The sequence below is a fragment of the Stenella coeruleoalba genome (assembly GCF_951394435.1).
Source record: "Stenella coeruleoalba genome assembly, chromosome: 1".
Lineage (NCBI taxonomy): Eukaryota > Metazoa > Chordata > Mammalia > Artiodactyla > Delphinidae > Stenella > Stenella coeruleoalba.
This window is the reverse complement of record NC_137169.1, coordinates 35,587,927-35,603,582: the sequence shown is the minus strand read 5'-3', so window position 1 is coordinate 35,603,582 and position 15,656 is coordinate 35,587,927. Positions and strand designations below refer to the sequence as shown.

The 15,656-nt window shown below is 41.2% G+C and overlaps 1 protein-coding gene across 6 annotated transcripts in view; it reads right to left on the bottom strand.

Moving 5' to 3' along the window:
- ST3GAL3 (ST3 beta-galactoside alpha-2,3-sialyltransferase 3) overlaps positions 1–15,656 on the bottom strand; it is a 232,937-nt gene that overhangs the window by 110,486 nt on the left and 106,795 nt on the right. For 4 of the 6 annotated variants that reach the window (XM_079946031.1, XM_079946034.1, XM_079946035.1 and 1 more), the window contains one exon: positions 13,931–13,978. The exons of the other annotated variants lie outside the window; for them this stretch is intronic. In XM_079946031.1, the coding sequence (XP_079802157.1) occupies positions 13,931–13,978 (48 nt within the window). The remainder of the gene's footprint in view (positions 1–13,930; positions 13,979–15,656) is intronic. 6 annotated transcript variants of the gene reach the window in all.

The window sequence follows — 15,656 nt, the reverse complement described above, 5'->3', positions numbered from 1 at the left end:
CACATACAGACTGAAAGTAAGGGGATGGAAAAAGATATTCCATGCAAATGGAAACCAAAAGAAAGCTGGAGTAGCAATTCTCATATCAGACAAAATAGACTTTAAAATAAAGACTATTAGAAGAGACAAAGAAGGACACTACATAATGATCAAGGGATCGATCCAAGAAGAAGATATAACAATTGTAAACATTTATGCACCCAACATAGGAGCATCTCGAATAAACAACCTAACCTTGCACCTAAAGAAATTAGAGAAAGAAGAACAAAAAACCCCCAAAGTTAGCAGAAGAAAAGAAATCATAAAGATCAGAGCAGAAATAAATGAAAAAGAAATGAAGGAAATGATAGCAAAGATCAATAAAACTAAAAGCTGGTTCTTTAAGAAGATAAACAAAATTGATAAACCATTAGCCAGACTCATGAAGAAAAAAAAGGAGAAGATTCAAATCAATAGAATTAGAAATGAAAAAGGAGATGTAACAACTGACACTGCAGAAATACAAAATATCATGAGAGATTACTACAAGCAACTCTATGCCAATAAAATGGACAACCTGGAAGAAATGGACAAATTCTTAGAAAGGCACAACCTGCCAAGACTGAATCAGGAAGAAATAGAAAATATGAACAGACCAATCACAAGCACTGAAATGGAAACTGTGATTAAAAATCTTCCAACAAACAAAAGCCCAGGACCAGATGGCTTCACAGGCGAATTCTATCAAACATTTAGAGAAGAGCTAACACCTATCCTTCTCAAACTCTTCCAAAATATAGCAGAGGGAGGAACACTCCCAAACTCATTGTATGAGGTCACCATCACCCTGATACCAAAACCAGACAAGGAAGTCACAAAGAAAGAAAACTACAGGCCAATATCACTGATGAACATAGATGCAAAAATCCTCAACAAAATACTAGCAAACAGAATCCAACAGCACAGTAAAAGGATCATACACCATGATCAAGTGGGGTTTATTCCAGGAATGCAAGGATTCTTCAATATATGCAAATCAATGAACGTGATACACCATATTAACAAACTGAAGGAGAAAAACCATATGATCATCTCAATAGATGCAGAGAAAGCTTTTGACAAAATTCAACACCCATTTATGATAAAAACCCTGCAGAAAGTAGGCATAGAGGGAACTTTCCTCAACATAATAAAGGCCATATATGACAAACCCACAGCCAGCATCGTCCTCCATGGTGAAAAACTGAAAGCATTTCCACTAAGATCAGGAACAAGACAAGGTTGCCCACTCTCACCACTGTTATTCAACATAGTTTTGGAAGTTTTAGCCACAGCAATCAGAGAAGAAAAGGAAATAAAAGGAATCCAAATTGGAAAAGAAGAAGTAAAGCTGTCACTCTTTGCAGATGACATGATACTATACATAGAGAATCCTAAAGATGCCACCAGAAAACTACTAGAGCTAATCAATGAATCTGGTAAAGTAGCAGGATAGAAAATTAATGCACAGAAATCTCTGGCATTCCTATACACTAATGATGAAAAATCTGAAAGTGGAATCAAGAAAACACTCCCATTTACCACTGCAACAAAAAGAATAAAATATCTAGGAATTAACCTACCTAAGGAGACAAAAGACCTGTATGCAGAAAATTATAAGACACTGATGAAAGAAATTAAAGATACAAATAGATGGAGAGATATACCATGTTCTTGGATTGGAAGAATCAACATTGTGAAAATGACTCTACTACCCAAAGCAATCTACAGATTCAATGCAACCCCTATCAAACTACCATTGGAATTTTTCACAGAAGTAGAACAAGAAAATTCATAATTTGTATGGAAACACAAAAGACCCCGAATAGCCAAAGCAATCTTGAGAACGAAAAACAGAGCTGCAGGAATCAGGCTCCCTGACTTCAGACTATACTACAAAGCTACAGTAATTAAGACAGTATGGTACTGGCACAAAAACAGAAAGATAGATCAATGGAACAGGATAGAAAGCCCAGAGATAAACCCACGCACATATGGTCACCTTATCTTTGATAAAGGAGGCAGGAATGTACAGTGGAGAAAGGACAGCCTCTTCAATAAGTGGTGCTGGGAAAACTGGACAGGTGTATGTAAAAGTATGAGATTAGAACACTCCCTAACACCATACACAAAAATAAGCTCAAAAGGGTTTAAAGACCTAAATGTAAGGCCAGAAACTATCAAACTCTTAGAGGAAAACATAGGCAGAACACTTTATGACATAAATCACAGCAAGATCCTTTTTGACCCTCCTCCTAGAGAAATGGAAATAAAAACAAAAATAAACAAATGGGACCTAATGGAACTTCAAAGCTTTTGCACGGCAAAGGAAACCATAAACAAGACGAAAAGACAACCCTCAGAATGGGAGAAAATATTTGCAAATGAAGCAACTGACAAAGGATTAATCTCCAAAATTTACAAGCAGCTCTTGCAGCTCAATAACAAAAAAACAAACAACCCAATCCAAAAATGGGCAGAAGACCTAAATAGACATTTCTCCAAAGAACATATACAGATTGCCACATGAAAGAATGCTCAACATCATTAATCATTAGAGAAATGGAAATCAAAACTACAATGAGATATCATCTCACACTGGTCAGAATGACCATCATCAAAAAATCTAGAAACAATAAATGCTGGAGAGGGTGTGGAGAAAAGGGAACACTCTTGCACTGCTGGTAGGAATGTGAATTGGTACAGCCACTATGGAGAACAGTATGGAGGTTCCTTAAAAAACTACAAATAGAACTACCATATGACCCAGCAATCCCACTACTGGGCATATACCCTGAGAAAAGCATAATTCAGAAAGAGTCATGTACCAAAATGTTCATTGCAGCTCTATTTACAATAGCCAGGAGATGGAAACAACCTAAGTGTCCATCATCGGATGAATGGATAAAGAAGATGTGGCACATATATACAATGGAATATTACTCAGCCATAAAAAGAAACGAAATTGAGTTATTTGTAGTGAGGTGGATGGACCTAGAGTCTGTCATACAGAGTGAAGTAGGTCAGAAAGAGAAAGACAAATACCATATGCTAACACATATATATGGAATCTAAGGAAAAAAAATGTCATGAAGAACCTAGGTGTAAGACGGAATAAAGGCACAGACCTCCTAGAGAACGGACTTGAGGATATGGGGAGGGGGAAGGGTAAGCTGGGACGAAGTGAGAGAGTGGCAGGGACATATATACACTACCAAATATAAAATAGATAGCTAGTGGGAAGCAGCCGCATAGCACAGGGAGATCAGCTCGGTGCTTTGTGACCACCTGGACGGGTGGGATAGGGATGGTGGGAGGGAGGGAGACGCAAGAGGGAGGAGATATGGGAACATATGTATAACTGATTCACTTTGTTATAAAGCAGAAACTAACACACCATTGTAAAGCAATTATACTCCAATAAAGATGTTTAAAAAAAAATAGCCTTCCAAGAAATAGAAATGGAAAAAAAAAAAAAAAAAAAAAAAGAAAGACCCTGGATACACAAAAATAAACTCAAAATGGATTAAAGACCTAAATGTAAGACCAGACACTATTAAAACACTTAAGAGGAAAACATAGGCAGAACACTCTTTGACATAAACCACAGGAACATCTTTTTAAACCACCTCCTAGCATAAGGAAAATTAAAACAAAAATAAACAAATGGGGGACAATCCTGCAGCCTGTGGAATGAAAACCACATTCACAGATAGACAGAATGAAAAGGCAGAGGACTATATACCAGATGAAGGAACAAGATAAAACCCCAGAAAAACAACTAAATGAAGTGGAGATAGGCAACCTTCCAGAAAAAGAATTCAGAATAATGATAAGGAAGATGATCCAGGACCTCAGAAAAAGAATGGAGGCAAAAATTGAGAAGATGCAAGAAATGTTTAACAAAGACCTAGAAGAACTAAAGAACAAACACCTAGAAGAATTAAAGAACAAACAAACAGAGATGAACAATACAATCACTGAAATGAAAACTACGTTAGAAGGAATCAATAGCAGAATAACTGAGGCAGAAAAACAGATAAGTGATCTGAAAGACAGAATGGTGGAATTCACTGCCATGGAACAGAATAAAGAAAAAGGAATGAAAAGAAATGAAGACAGCCTAAGAGACCTCTGGGACAACATTAAACGCAACGACATTCACATTTTAGGGGTACCAGAAGGAGAAGAGAGAGAGAGAAAGGACCCAAGAAAATATTTGAAGACATTATAGTTGAAAACTTCCCTAACATGGGAAAGGAAATAGCCACCCAAGTCCAAGAAGTTCAGAGAATCCCATAGGAGATAAACCTAAGGAGAGACATGCCGAGCCGCATAGTAATCAAATTGGCGAAAATTAAAGACAAAGAAAAATTATTGAAAGCAACAAGGGAAAAACAACAAATAACATATAAGGGAACTCCCATAAGGTTAACAGCTGATTTTTCAGCAGAAACTCTATAAGCCAGAAGGGAGTGGCACGATATATTTAAAGTGATAAAAGGGAAGAACCTACAACCAAGATTACTCTACCCGGCAAGGATCTCATTCACATTTGACAGAGAAATCAAAATCTTTACAGACAAGCAAAAGCTAAGAGAATTCAGCACTACCAAACCAGCTCTACAACAAATGCTAAAGAAACTTCTCTAAGTGGGAAACATAAGAGAAGAAAAGGACCTACAAAAACAAACCCAAAACAATTAAGAAAATGGTCATAGGAACATACATATTAATAATTACCTTAATTATGAATGGATTAAATGCTCCAACCAAAAGACACAAGCTCACTGAATGGATATAAAAACAAGACCCATCAATATGCTGTCTTCAAGAGACCCACTTCAGACCTAGGGACACATACAGACTGAAAGTGAGGGGATGGAAAAAGATATTCCATGCAAATGGAAATCAAAAGAAAGCTGGAGTAGCAATACTCATATCAGATAAAATAGACTTTAAAATAAAGAATGTTACAAGAGACAAGGAGGGAACTACATAATGATCAAGGGATCAATCCAAGAAGAAGATATAACGATTATAAATATATATGCATCCAACATAGGAGCACCTCAATACGTAAGGCAAATGCTAACAGCTATAAAAGAGGAAATTGACAGTAACACAGTAATAGTGGGGGGCTTTAACACCTCACTTACACCAATGGACAGATCAGACAGAAAATTAATAAGGAAATGCAAGCTTTAAATGACACAATAGACCAGACATATTTAATTGATATTTACAGGACACTCCATCTGAAAACAGCAGATTACACTTTCTTCTCAAGTGCACACAGAACCTTCTCCAGGATAGATCACATCTTGGGTCACAAATCAAGCCTCAGTAAATTTAAGAAAATTGGAATCATATCAAGCATCTTTTGTGACCACAATGCTACGAGATTAGAAATAAATTAGAGGGAAATAAACATAAAAAACACAAACACATGGAGGCTAAACAATACATTACTAAATAACCAAGAGATCACTGAAGAAATCAAAGAGGAAATCAAAAATTACCTAGAGGCAAATGACAAAGAAAACACAAGTATCCAAAACCTATGGGATGCAGCAAAAGGCAGTTCTAAGAGGGAAGTTTATAGTAATATAATCCTGCCTCAAGAAACAAGAAAAATCTCAAATAAACAATCTAACCTTACACCTAAAGGAACTAGAGAAAGAAGAACCAACAAAACTCAAAGTTAGTAGGAGGAAAGAAATCATAAAGATCAGAGCAGAAATAAATGAAATAGAAACAAAGAAAACAATAGCAAAGATAAAGAAAACTAAAAGCTGTTTCTCTGAGAAGATAAACAAAACTGATAAACCTTTAGCCAAATTCATCAAGAAAAAAGAGGAAGAGGACTCAAATCCATAAAATTAGAAATGAAAAAGGAGAAGTTACAACAGACACCGCAGAAATACAAAGCATCATAAGAGACTACTACAAGCAACTCTATGCCAATAAAATGGACAACCTGGAAGAAATGGACACGGACTTCCCTGGTGGTTCAGTGGTTAAGAATCTGCCTGCCAATGCAGGGAACACAGGTTCAAGCCCTGGTCTGGGAAGATCCCACATGCCACGGAACAGCTAAGCCCGTGCGCCACAACTACTGAAGCCTGCACTCCACAGCTACTGAAGCCTGTGCGCCTGGAGCCTGAGCTCCGCAACAAGAGAAGCCACTGCAGTGAGAAGTGTGCGCACTGCAACGGAGAGTAGCCCCCACTCACCGCAACTAGAGAAAGCCTGCGCGTAGCAATGAAGACCCAACTCAGCCAAAAAAAAAAAAAGAAATGGACAAATTCTTAGAAAGGTATAACCTTCCAAGACTGAACCAGGAAGAAGAGAAAGTATGAACAGACCCATCACAAGTAATGAAACTGAAACTGTGATTGAAAATCTTCCAACAAACAAAAGTCCAGGACCAGATGGCTTCACAGGTGAATTCGATCAAACATTTAGAGAAGAGCTAATACCCATCCTTCTCAAACTCTTCCAAAAAACTGCAGAGGAAGGAACACTCCCAAACTCATTCTACGAGGCCACCATCACCCTGATACCAAAACCAACAAAGATACTACAAAAAAAGAAAATTACAGACCAATATCAGTGATGAATATAGATGCAAAAATCCTCAACAAAATACTAGCAAACAGAATCCAACAACACATTAAAAGGATCATACACCATGATCAAGTGGGATTTAAGCCAGGGATGCAAGGATTCTTCAACATATGCAAATCAATCAATGTGATACACCATATTAACAAATTGAAGAATAAAAATCAGATGATCATCTCAATAGATGCAGAAAAAGCTTTTGACAAAATTCAACATCCATTTATGGACAACTGATGGGAACATGCTGTATAGCACAGGGAAGTCACCTAGTGCACTGTGGTAACCTAAATGAGAGGGAAGTCCAAAAGGGAGGGGATATCTGTATGTGTATGGCTGATACATTTTGTTGTGCAGTGCAGGCTAACACAACACTGTAAAGCAACCATACTCCAAAAATTAACTAAAAAAAAAAAAAAAAGATCCTGGGACTCTAAAGTCACCAGGCACAATGTGCACTGATGTATATGTACAGCTCTCCTGGCACCTGAAGGTACTCTCCTCCCAGGTGTCAGAGCAGCAAGACCACAGCTGCACAGTGAAGGGGAGATGTTTAGTCTGGTGGTTTAGGCTCCCTGCCTCAGCCAGGCTGGAAAGCCCTGACCAAGGAGCACATGTGTGTCCCCTGCCTGGCTCAAGGTGGGAAGTGGCATGCATGATGCAAATCTCTGCTCTTCTCCTCCACACGTGTACCACGCCAGACCTGTGAATGCATAAAGTGCCTGTTCCGATGCTGACTGTCTTTGAAACTAACCATTAACTCTTCCACTGGCATTTCAAAGGAAGAAGTTGGTGTTCTGAACTCATAGAGACTCCTGGAAGGTTCAGAAACGACATAAACAAAAGGAGGCCATGCACTAAAGTGTGTATGCACCTAATAATGTCTCTGTATCAGGCAAAATTAACAGAATTACAAGGAGAAATATACAATGGGTCTCCTGTCATTATAACGGGAACCTTACAGACCACTGAAGAATCAGGCCCACAGAATCAGTTGAGAAATCAGAAGATTTGAACAGAACAGTGAATAAATTTTGAACTAGCTGATACATAGAGTACCTTACACCTGACAAGTGGAGAATGCACATTCTTTTTAAGCATATTTGGAACCTTTATGAAAACTGACCACCTGAGAGGCATAAACCCTGAGATAAAAACTAACACACATTGAAACAAGCTCAAGTTTTTAACTTAAAAACTTAAAAATATTTATTTTTATATTATAGCAATTCAACATTTAATACATTCCACAACACTTTGTATTTCATTTTGCTCATCATGATTCTATAATGTAAAGAAAATTTTAAATGTTTTCACAATGCCCTGATTAAATAACCCTGAGTCCCCTCCTTTTATCTTAGCAGGGGGTACAAGTGTTATCACTTTCTACTTATGCTCTCATGTTTAAACAGCTGGGGGTTCTGACTCCACAGTGATATCCTATTCTAGGATGAAGGGGGAGCTCCCCGAGAGAAAGTGTCCTACTCCAGCTCCACTCTTAGGCCACTGAGCCCTGAAATGGACTTTCAGGGAATATAGGTGCACATCATGAACCAACTGTGCGACTGGCCCTTTCAGTCCCCAGTGACCCACCTCCTTTGATCACTGTAGAGAGCCACCACAAATTCTCATGGGCTGTCGCTGTGCTTTGCACAAAGCAGATGCCTATGAAATAACTGCTGCCGATGACAACAATGAATATTTCCCAGGAAGGCCAGTTTGAGAAACATGATTGAAGTAGATAAAGTTTAGTATATGGGAAAAAACATGGACTTTATTCTATCAGGAAACTGCAGCGCTTCATATTAGAACGCACAAAAGCCAGAAAAGCAGGATACGCCATTAGGCAAGAAAACTCCAAGCATATAAGAGAAGAAGCTCTGCTTCTTTAAAGGGGTCTTTGGCTCCAACCTCTGAGATATGATGAATTGCTAAGTGCATAGGGCATAGGGATAAATGGAATGAGGACCTATCCTAACCAGAATAGATCCCTCTCTTCTAAAGAAAAGGGACTGTACAGCCTCGAATAAAAGTCATGGGCTATATTAAACATAAGTAATATATATCCTGGCTTGGGTTGGAGGAAGTTGGCAACAGTTGCAAACATGCCGGACATGCCGGACAAAGGGAAGAACTGAGGGAACTACTAGTTATTGAGCAACTACTGGGAATTCATGCTGCTCTCAGTACTTTCACCTACACTCTCAGTTTAACCCTTACAACCCTTATGAGGTGGGTATTTTCTCCATTTTACAGAGGAGGAAACAGAGTCTTAGAGAGGGGAAATAATGTGTTCAAGATCCCCAGCCAGCACGTGGACCAGCTGGGTGCGGTTGAACCAACCCAGTCTGGCTCTGCAGCTTCTTTTCTTTACATTACTCTACACTGACTCTCAGAGGAAAACAAGGAAAGCAGACCCCCTCATATTAGGAGAGCTGCCATGAGAGCAATGATCTACCCTTACCTCCCACCCCCTGCCCCAGGGTGGTGTCAAAAGGCCTAGCCATGCCCACACATGAACCATGGGAGTCCACAGAGACCCAAGAGGGGCTGGCCAAAGTGCAAACAGCTCCCACGTCATCTTGAGTCAGGAAAATAAATTATCACATAGGATCAGTTAATCAAAGACAAACTAAAATAGGAAAAGCAGTTTTATAAAATAAACACAGAAAAATTCACTGACCTGGACTAAATTAACTGACCCAGTAAAATAACTTAGAAGTTCACAAACTGAAATCCAGTCTCAAATGGGTGTACATTGGTGTGGGGGGAGGAGAGAGGGCTAGCGAGGAGGTCCTGATAAGATGAAGTGCCCTGTGACTATGCGCCCTCCACCCAAGCACAGCACAGCTGTGACGGTACCGGGGGCCAACGGAGTGTCGAACCTCCATTGGTAGGTGGAAGCCCCATCCCAATGCAAGCAAAGAGGTCATGCACCATTCCCCTTCTATCCTGGGAAGAAAAGAAGATGTCTAGAGCTGGGCATACAGTAAATTCAGTTCTATTCATGATATCAAGTATGTCCAGACCAATCTAAAAATATTTAGATTCCTTGGGATTTTTCTATGTAGGCAATCATGTCACCTATGAAGACGGTTAGTTCTATTTCTTCCTTTCCCGTCTGTATCCTTTTTATTTCCTTTTCTTCTTACTGCACTGGCTAGGACTTTCAGGAGTGGTTTCTTGATCTTAGGGGGAGAGCAGTCTTTTACCATTAAGTATGATGTTTGCTGTAGGTTTTTTGTAGATGCCCTATATCACATTGAAAAAGTCCCCTTCTAAGTTTGCTGAAAACTTTTATCATGAGTAGATGTTGAATTGTATCAAATGCTTTATCAATTGCCATGACCATGTAGTTTTTCTTCTGTAGGGTAGATTACACTGATTGATTTTTGAATGTTGAACCAGCCCTCCATTCCCAGAATAAAGCCTACGTGGGCACCAAGTTTGGGAAGCTTAAGCCATTATTTTTTCAAACATTTCTTCTGTACCGCACTCCTTCTCTCCTTCTGGGACTCCAATGACACAGATGGTAAACCTTCCAGTATTGTCCCATAAGTCACTGAGACTTCGTTCAGCTTCTTTAATCTTTTCTCTTCGTTGTTCAGATTGGATAGTTTCTATTGCTTTATTTTCGAGTTTACTGATTCTTTCCTCTGTCATCTCCATTTTGTGATTGAGCCCATGCAGCAGAGTTTTTTGGTTTTCCATTATCGTATCTTTTTTCTTGTATCTCCATTTGGTTTACATATACATATATGGTTCACGGGGTTATTTTTTGGCTAACACATTCTATCTTTCCATTCATGTCAACAATGTTTACCCTTACTTTTGGGGGCATTTTTTTTTAACAGCTTACTTACTAGATTACCAGTTTGTTATGAAAGGATTCAACTCAGCAACAGCCAGATGGAAGAGGTGGGGAAAGGGGGCCAGGAGCTTTTTTATAAAAGCTACTTTAAAGTCTGTCAGATTATTACAACATCTGTGTCATCTCAGCATCGGCATCTATTTATTTATTTAATTTATTTATTGTTGGCTGTGTTGGGTCCTCATTGCCGCACACGGGCTTTCTCTAGTTATGGTGAGCAGGAGTTACTCTTCGTTGCGGTGCGCGGGCTTCTCATTGTGGTGGCTTCTCTCGTTGCAAAGCACAGGCTCTAGGTGCGTGGGCTTCAGGAGCTGTGGCACGTGAGCTCAGTAGTTGTGGCTTGCGGGCTCTAGAGTGCAGGCTCAGTAGTTGTGGTGCACGGGCTTAGTTGTTCTATGGCATGTGGGATCTTCCCGGACCAGGGCTCGAACCCATGTCCCCTGCACTAGCAGGCGGATTCTGAACCACTGCACCACCAAGGAAGCCCTGACATCGGCATCCTCTGATCGCCTCTCCCAGGCAAGTTGTGATTTTCCAAGTTCTTCATGTGATAATTAATTTTAGATTGTATCCTCTATATTTTGAATATTATGTCATGAAACTTTAGGTCTTATTTAAATTCAGTGGAGAATGTTGATATTTTTGTTTTACCAGACAATCAGGCAGGTTGGATTTAGTTGGCAAGTTCTGACCAGCCTTCTTTTGAGTTGTGGTTTCAATGCCAGTTCCATTTTCAAAGCCTGTTCAGGTGTGTACCACCAAGTGTCCAGTCTGGGACTCAGGTGGTGGTCTATCCCTTAGTTGTTCTCAAAGCCTTTGGTGTGTTGGTTAGAATCAGATGCACACATGCACAGCTCAGGGCTAGCCCAGAAGTTCATACACAACTTTATGGAGTCATTTTCCTGAGCTCCTTCCTTTCTGCTGTCCTTGTACTTTCCAGTTCATTGGTCCTCCCCTTTCTGGTTCTCTGGCCAGAAATCTGGGGTTTTAGTTACACTTTCTGCCACACATTTCCTGAACTGTACCCAAATCTGGGACCAAGCAGCAGGAAGGCAGAGAGAGAAAAAAGCAACTGGATTTCACCCCACCCCCTTGGGATTACAGAGAGGAAGATTTGATCAAAGAAGGTTTCCCTTCCTCAGTTTTAGGTGCTTGAAGGCCCCACTGCTGCTACTGGGCACTGCCACCACCACCACCGAGGGGACTGCCTGGGGACTAGGGCATGAGAAAACAGAGAAAAACAACCCTCGGGATTTCCCATCCCTGTCTGAGCCTTAGAGCCCCTTTCCCAACCAGACTCTAGCCATAACTAGAGGTCTTCTGGAATTCTCTCCATTTGTGCCCTTATGTCCACTCTGTTTGTGCCCGGATTTTGGGCTGTCTCGAGTCCAGGACATGGGATACCAGAGGAAAAATGAGAAATTCACTGTCAGGGTGGCAGCACTTCTAATTCTAGTTTTTCCCCCAATCTGTCTACTACTATTTATATTTCAGAGTCTTCAAATAGCTGCTAAATGCATTCTGTCCAGGCCTTTAGCTGCATTCAATGACAGTGATAGATTCTTACACATGTATCTTATACATATATCCTGGTATATATATAAGTATCTATTTATGCAGGGAATATACCTAGGGGAGGAAATGCCAGGTCATGGGTATGTATATATTCAAATTTAGCTAGACACTACCATAGTTTTTTTCCAAAGTGGTTGTAATCAACTTACCCACTGACCAGTAGAGACTCAAAGTTTCCACCATATCACTTCCTCACCAACCCTGGAGTTTCAAGCTTCTCAGGCTTTCCTATTTTGGTAGATGCGCAGTGGTATCTCACTGAAATGCTAATTTGCATTTCCCTAGGTAGTAATACAATCGAACGCCTTTTCAGAGGGTTATTGGCCATTTGGATTCCTCTTTTGTGAAGTCCCTGTTGGGGCCTTTTGCCTTTTTCTATACTGGGTTATTTCTTTACTCACATTGATTTTTCTAGTCCTTTATTCTGGAAGCAAGCCCTTTGTTGGCTACTTGTGTTATAGATGTCTTTTTTCACTCCGCCTTTTCACTCTCTTAATGGTACCTTTTCATTAGCAGAAGTTCTACTTTAATGTAATAAAGTTGATCAGTTTTTTCCTATGTGAATGGATGCAACTTTGCATCTACTTAAAAACTCTTTCTAAAGGCCCATTCTGTCTTAAAGCAACCTCTCCCATCTCAGCATTTCAATGTGGACACCTCAGGCATCAAAGTATGAGACAGCAAGATGACAAGGCAGACAGTGCAGGCTCCAGGGGTGGACAGATATGAGTGGCCCTGGACAGGGTACTTCAAGTCTTTGAGAATTAAGTTTCTTTATAAGTAAAGACGTACTATCCACCTTGCAAGATGTGTGTAAAGCACTTAGCATAGTGCTGGCACACAGTAGGCCCTCAGCAAACAGTGGCAGCTGCGATCATATTCTCTGATCATCCTTCCCCTTGTCCACATTGCTACAGTGGCCTGGAACCTCATTGCTGCTTTGTGAAACATCAATCTGTTGCAGTTAAGGACAGCAAAATGGGTTAATTGCCCTCAACAGGCCAGCAAAGTCTCCCTGTTACTCACAGGCGGCACCTAAGGTACGAGGACCACTGTCTTCAGCTAAAACTTAAGACCTGGTACATAGAGATGCTCTCCTCACGAGGTGAAGTCATTCTGGGGCTCCCACAGGGACACAATGGCAGCAAGCTGAAGAACCCAAGTATCTGCTCTTTCTGTTCGCTGCCAACAGCACAGTGGTGTGGGGCAGGCAGACTGCCTCCGACAGGGGAAAGCTGAGCTCCACTGAGCCTGGGTGATTTGTGTCAAAGCAGCGGGTGTGCCGATTTGTGTGTCCTGCACTGTTGACACAGGGGAGAGCAGGAGTACGTCAGCACATGTGCACAGTACAGTGCCCGTCCTGGAGGAGGTGTGTATTTGAGTATACGGGGTGTGCATGTGAACACGCAACAGGGTGTATGTCCCTAGGAAGCTGTGATACTCTCACCAGCCTGGCATGCTGCTGGAGAGCCCTGATGGTTAGCTACTCCAGCGTGCCCAGAGCTTGGGGTCTCTCAACGCCCTCTGCCCCACTCTCTGAGACAGGATATGTGCACAGCAAACAGACACCTTTTCTGTGACGCTGGACCACCCTGAATAAGGAAGGAGCTGCAAACTCCTCGGTGCACAGTTCTAAAGCAACTGGAGAAGTCTTCTGGATGTTGTAGCCCACTGCTGCCTCCTAGACTGTGGGTCCCTAGAAATGCTTCTTGAGATTTTCCCACAATACTGAGATATTCCACTGCCCTCCCCAGACGCCCCCTTCCCCACCTCATTAGGCTCCACTTCAAAGGTGGCCAGTGCTGAATGCTGAAAGGATGATAGAAGGGAAGGGAGTGGTACCTGAGCCTAGTGTTTGTCCAGCGGAGTCAAAGGAAAGAACCACTGAATCTGCAACACAAGAGGACAAGTTCATTTCTTTCTCTTTCTTACAGTAAAAATAAAACAAAACAAAAACAAAAACAAAAAAACAAGTTCCCACTGGCTTTGCCCAAACCCTCTCCCAAGGAAAAGTCAACTGGACTGGAACTCAGCTGCACAGACAGCCTCCATTGGTCCGTCTCACCCATCCACCGGGCCAGGAGGCCCTGCCGAGCCCAGCCCAAGCCTCGTGCCACTGGGAGGAACATCTCAGGGCAGAGATATGCCCCAAATTCTTCAGAGGCATTTCCTGCCGAATTAAGGGACACATTTACTTCTTTTTTGCTTCTCATAGTGAAAATAAAATTAAAACAAAGCAAAAGAAAACTTCCCTTCTGCATCTGGTGGAAGGCACTAACATTTCCCTTTGACTTGTTTTCTTTTCCTATTCATATGCTCAATGTTTATTATTTCTTCCCCCCAAAGGCATAAAGTGACTTACAGGAATTTACAGTACTCACTGGAATTTTAAAAATGAAGAAGTCAAAGGAAGGAAAAATATTATATAGTCAGGGGAATGTTAGTGCACAAAATGCATGCCATGAGGACCTAAACAAACGCTACAGGTAGAATCAAAGAGGCCTGAGCTCCCAAACAGCTGAAGAAAATGAGAAAATAAATAAGATTGAGTGCTCACAATACATACATTCATTCATTTATTCAACTGTTCAGTAAATATTTATTGGGCATCTACTATGTGCAAGATACTATACTATGTCTTTGCGATCCAGATGAAAACAAAAAAAGCATGGTCTCTACGCTCACGGATCTGTCATCAGTCTAAGAGAAAAAAAGTTACCCAACAAGTTATTCAACTAAAAACTGATTAAGTAAAAAAAGAAAAGAGGGCTTCCCTCGTGGCGCAGTGGTTGAGAAAAGAGTGCTGAGGAAGTTTCTATTAGGAAGAGACCTAGTTTTGGAAGGGGAGTGGGTGTTGGTTAGGGAAGTCTTCCCTAAAGAAGTGACACCTGAACTAAGAACGGAAGGCTAAGTAAGGGTTAAACCCGACAAGAAGGAATGGGCATTCCAGGCAGAGAAGATGCTGTGTGTGGAGACCTGATGCAGGATAGGACAGGGCACCTCAGAGCAACCACAAGAGCAAAGCATACATAAAAGCAAATACCATACGGTGATTAGAAAGAAATTCCTCTTATGGGTCTTAATAAAGGGAGATCCTGCACGATGTTGAAGACTGTAACTTCTACAACGTTTCTGTAATAAGTAATTGTGAATCTTTATGGCTGTTTCTTACAACAGGAGCAACACAAGTGATGGCATAGGCCAACACATAGCTCAATAAAAGCAATTATAGGGCTTCCCTGGTGGCGCAGTGGTTGAGAGTCCGCCTGCCGATGCAGGGGATGCGGGTTCGTGCCCCGGTCCGGGAGGATCCCACATGCCGCGGAGCAGCTGGGCCCGTGGGCCATGGCCGCTGAGCCTGCGCTCCGCAACGGGAGAGGCCACAGCAGTGAGAGGCCCGCGTACAGAAAAAAAAAAAAAAAAAAAGCAATTATAAGGGACACCAAGATAATCTAAGGCCCAAAAGAACTCCAGAGACCCCAGACTCCAAAGGGATCACATTCAAAAGGCTCACTCATGGGACTTCCCTGGTGGTCCAGTGGTAAAGAATCCGCCTTCCAATGCAGGG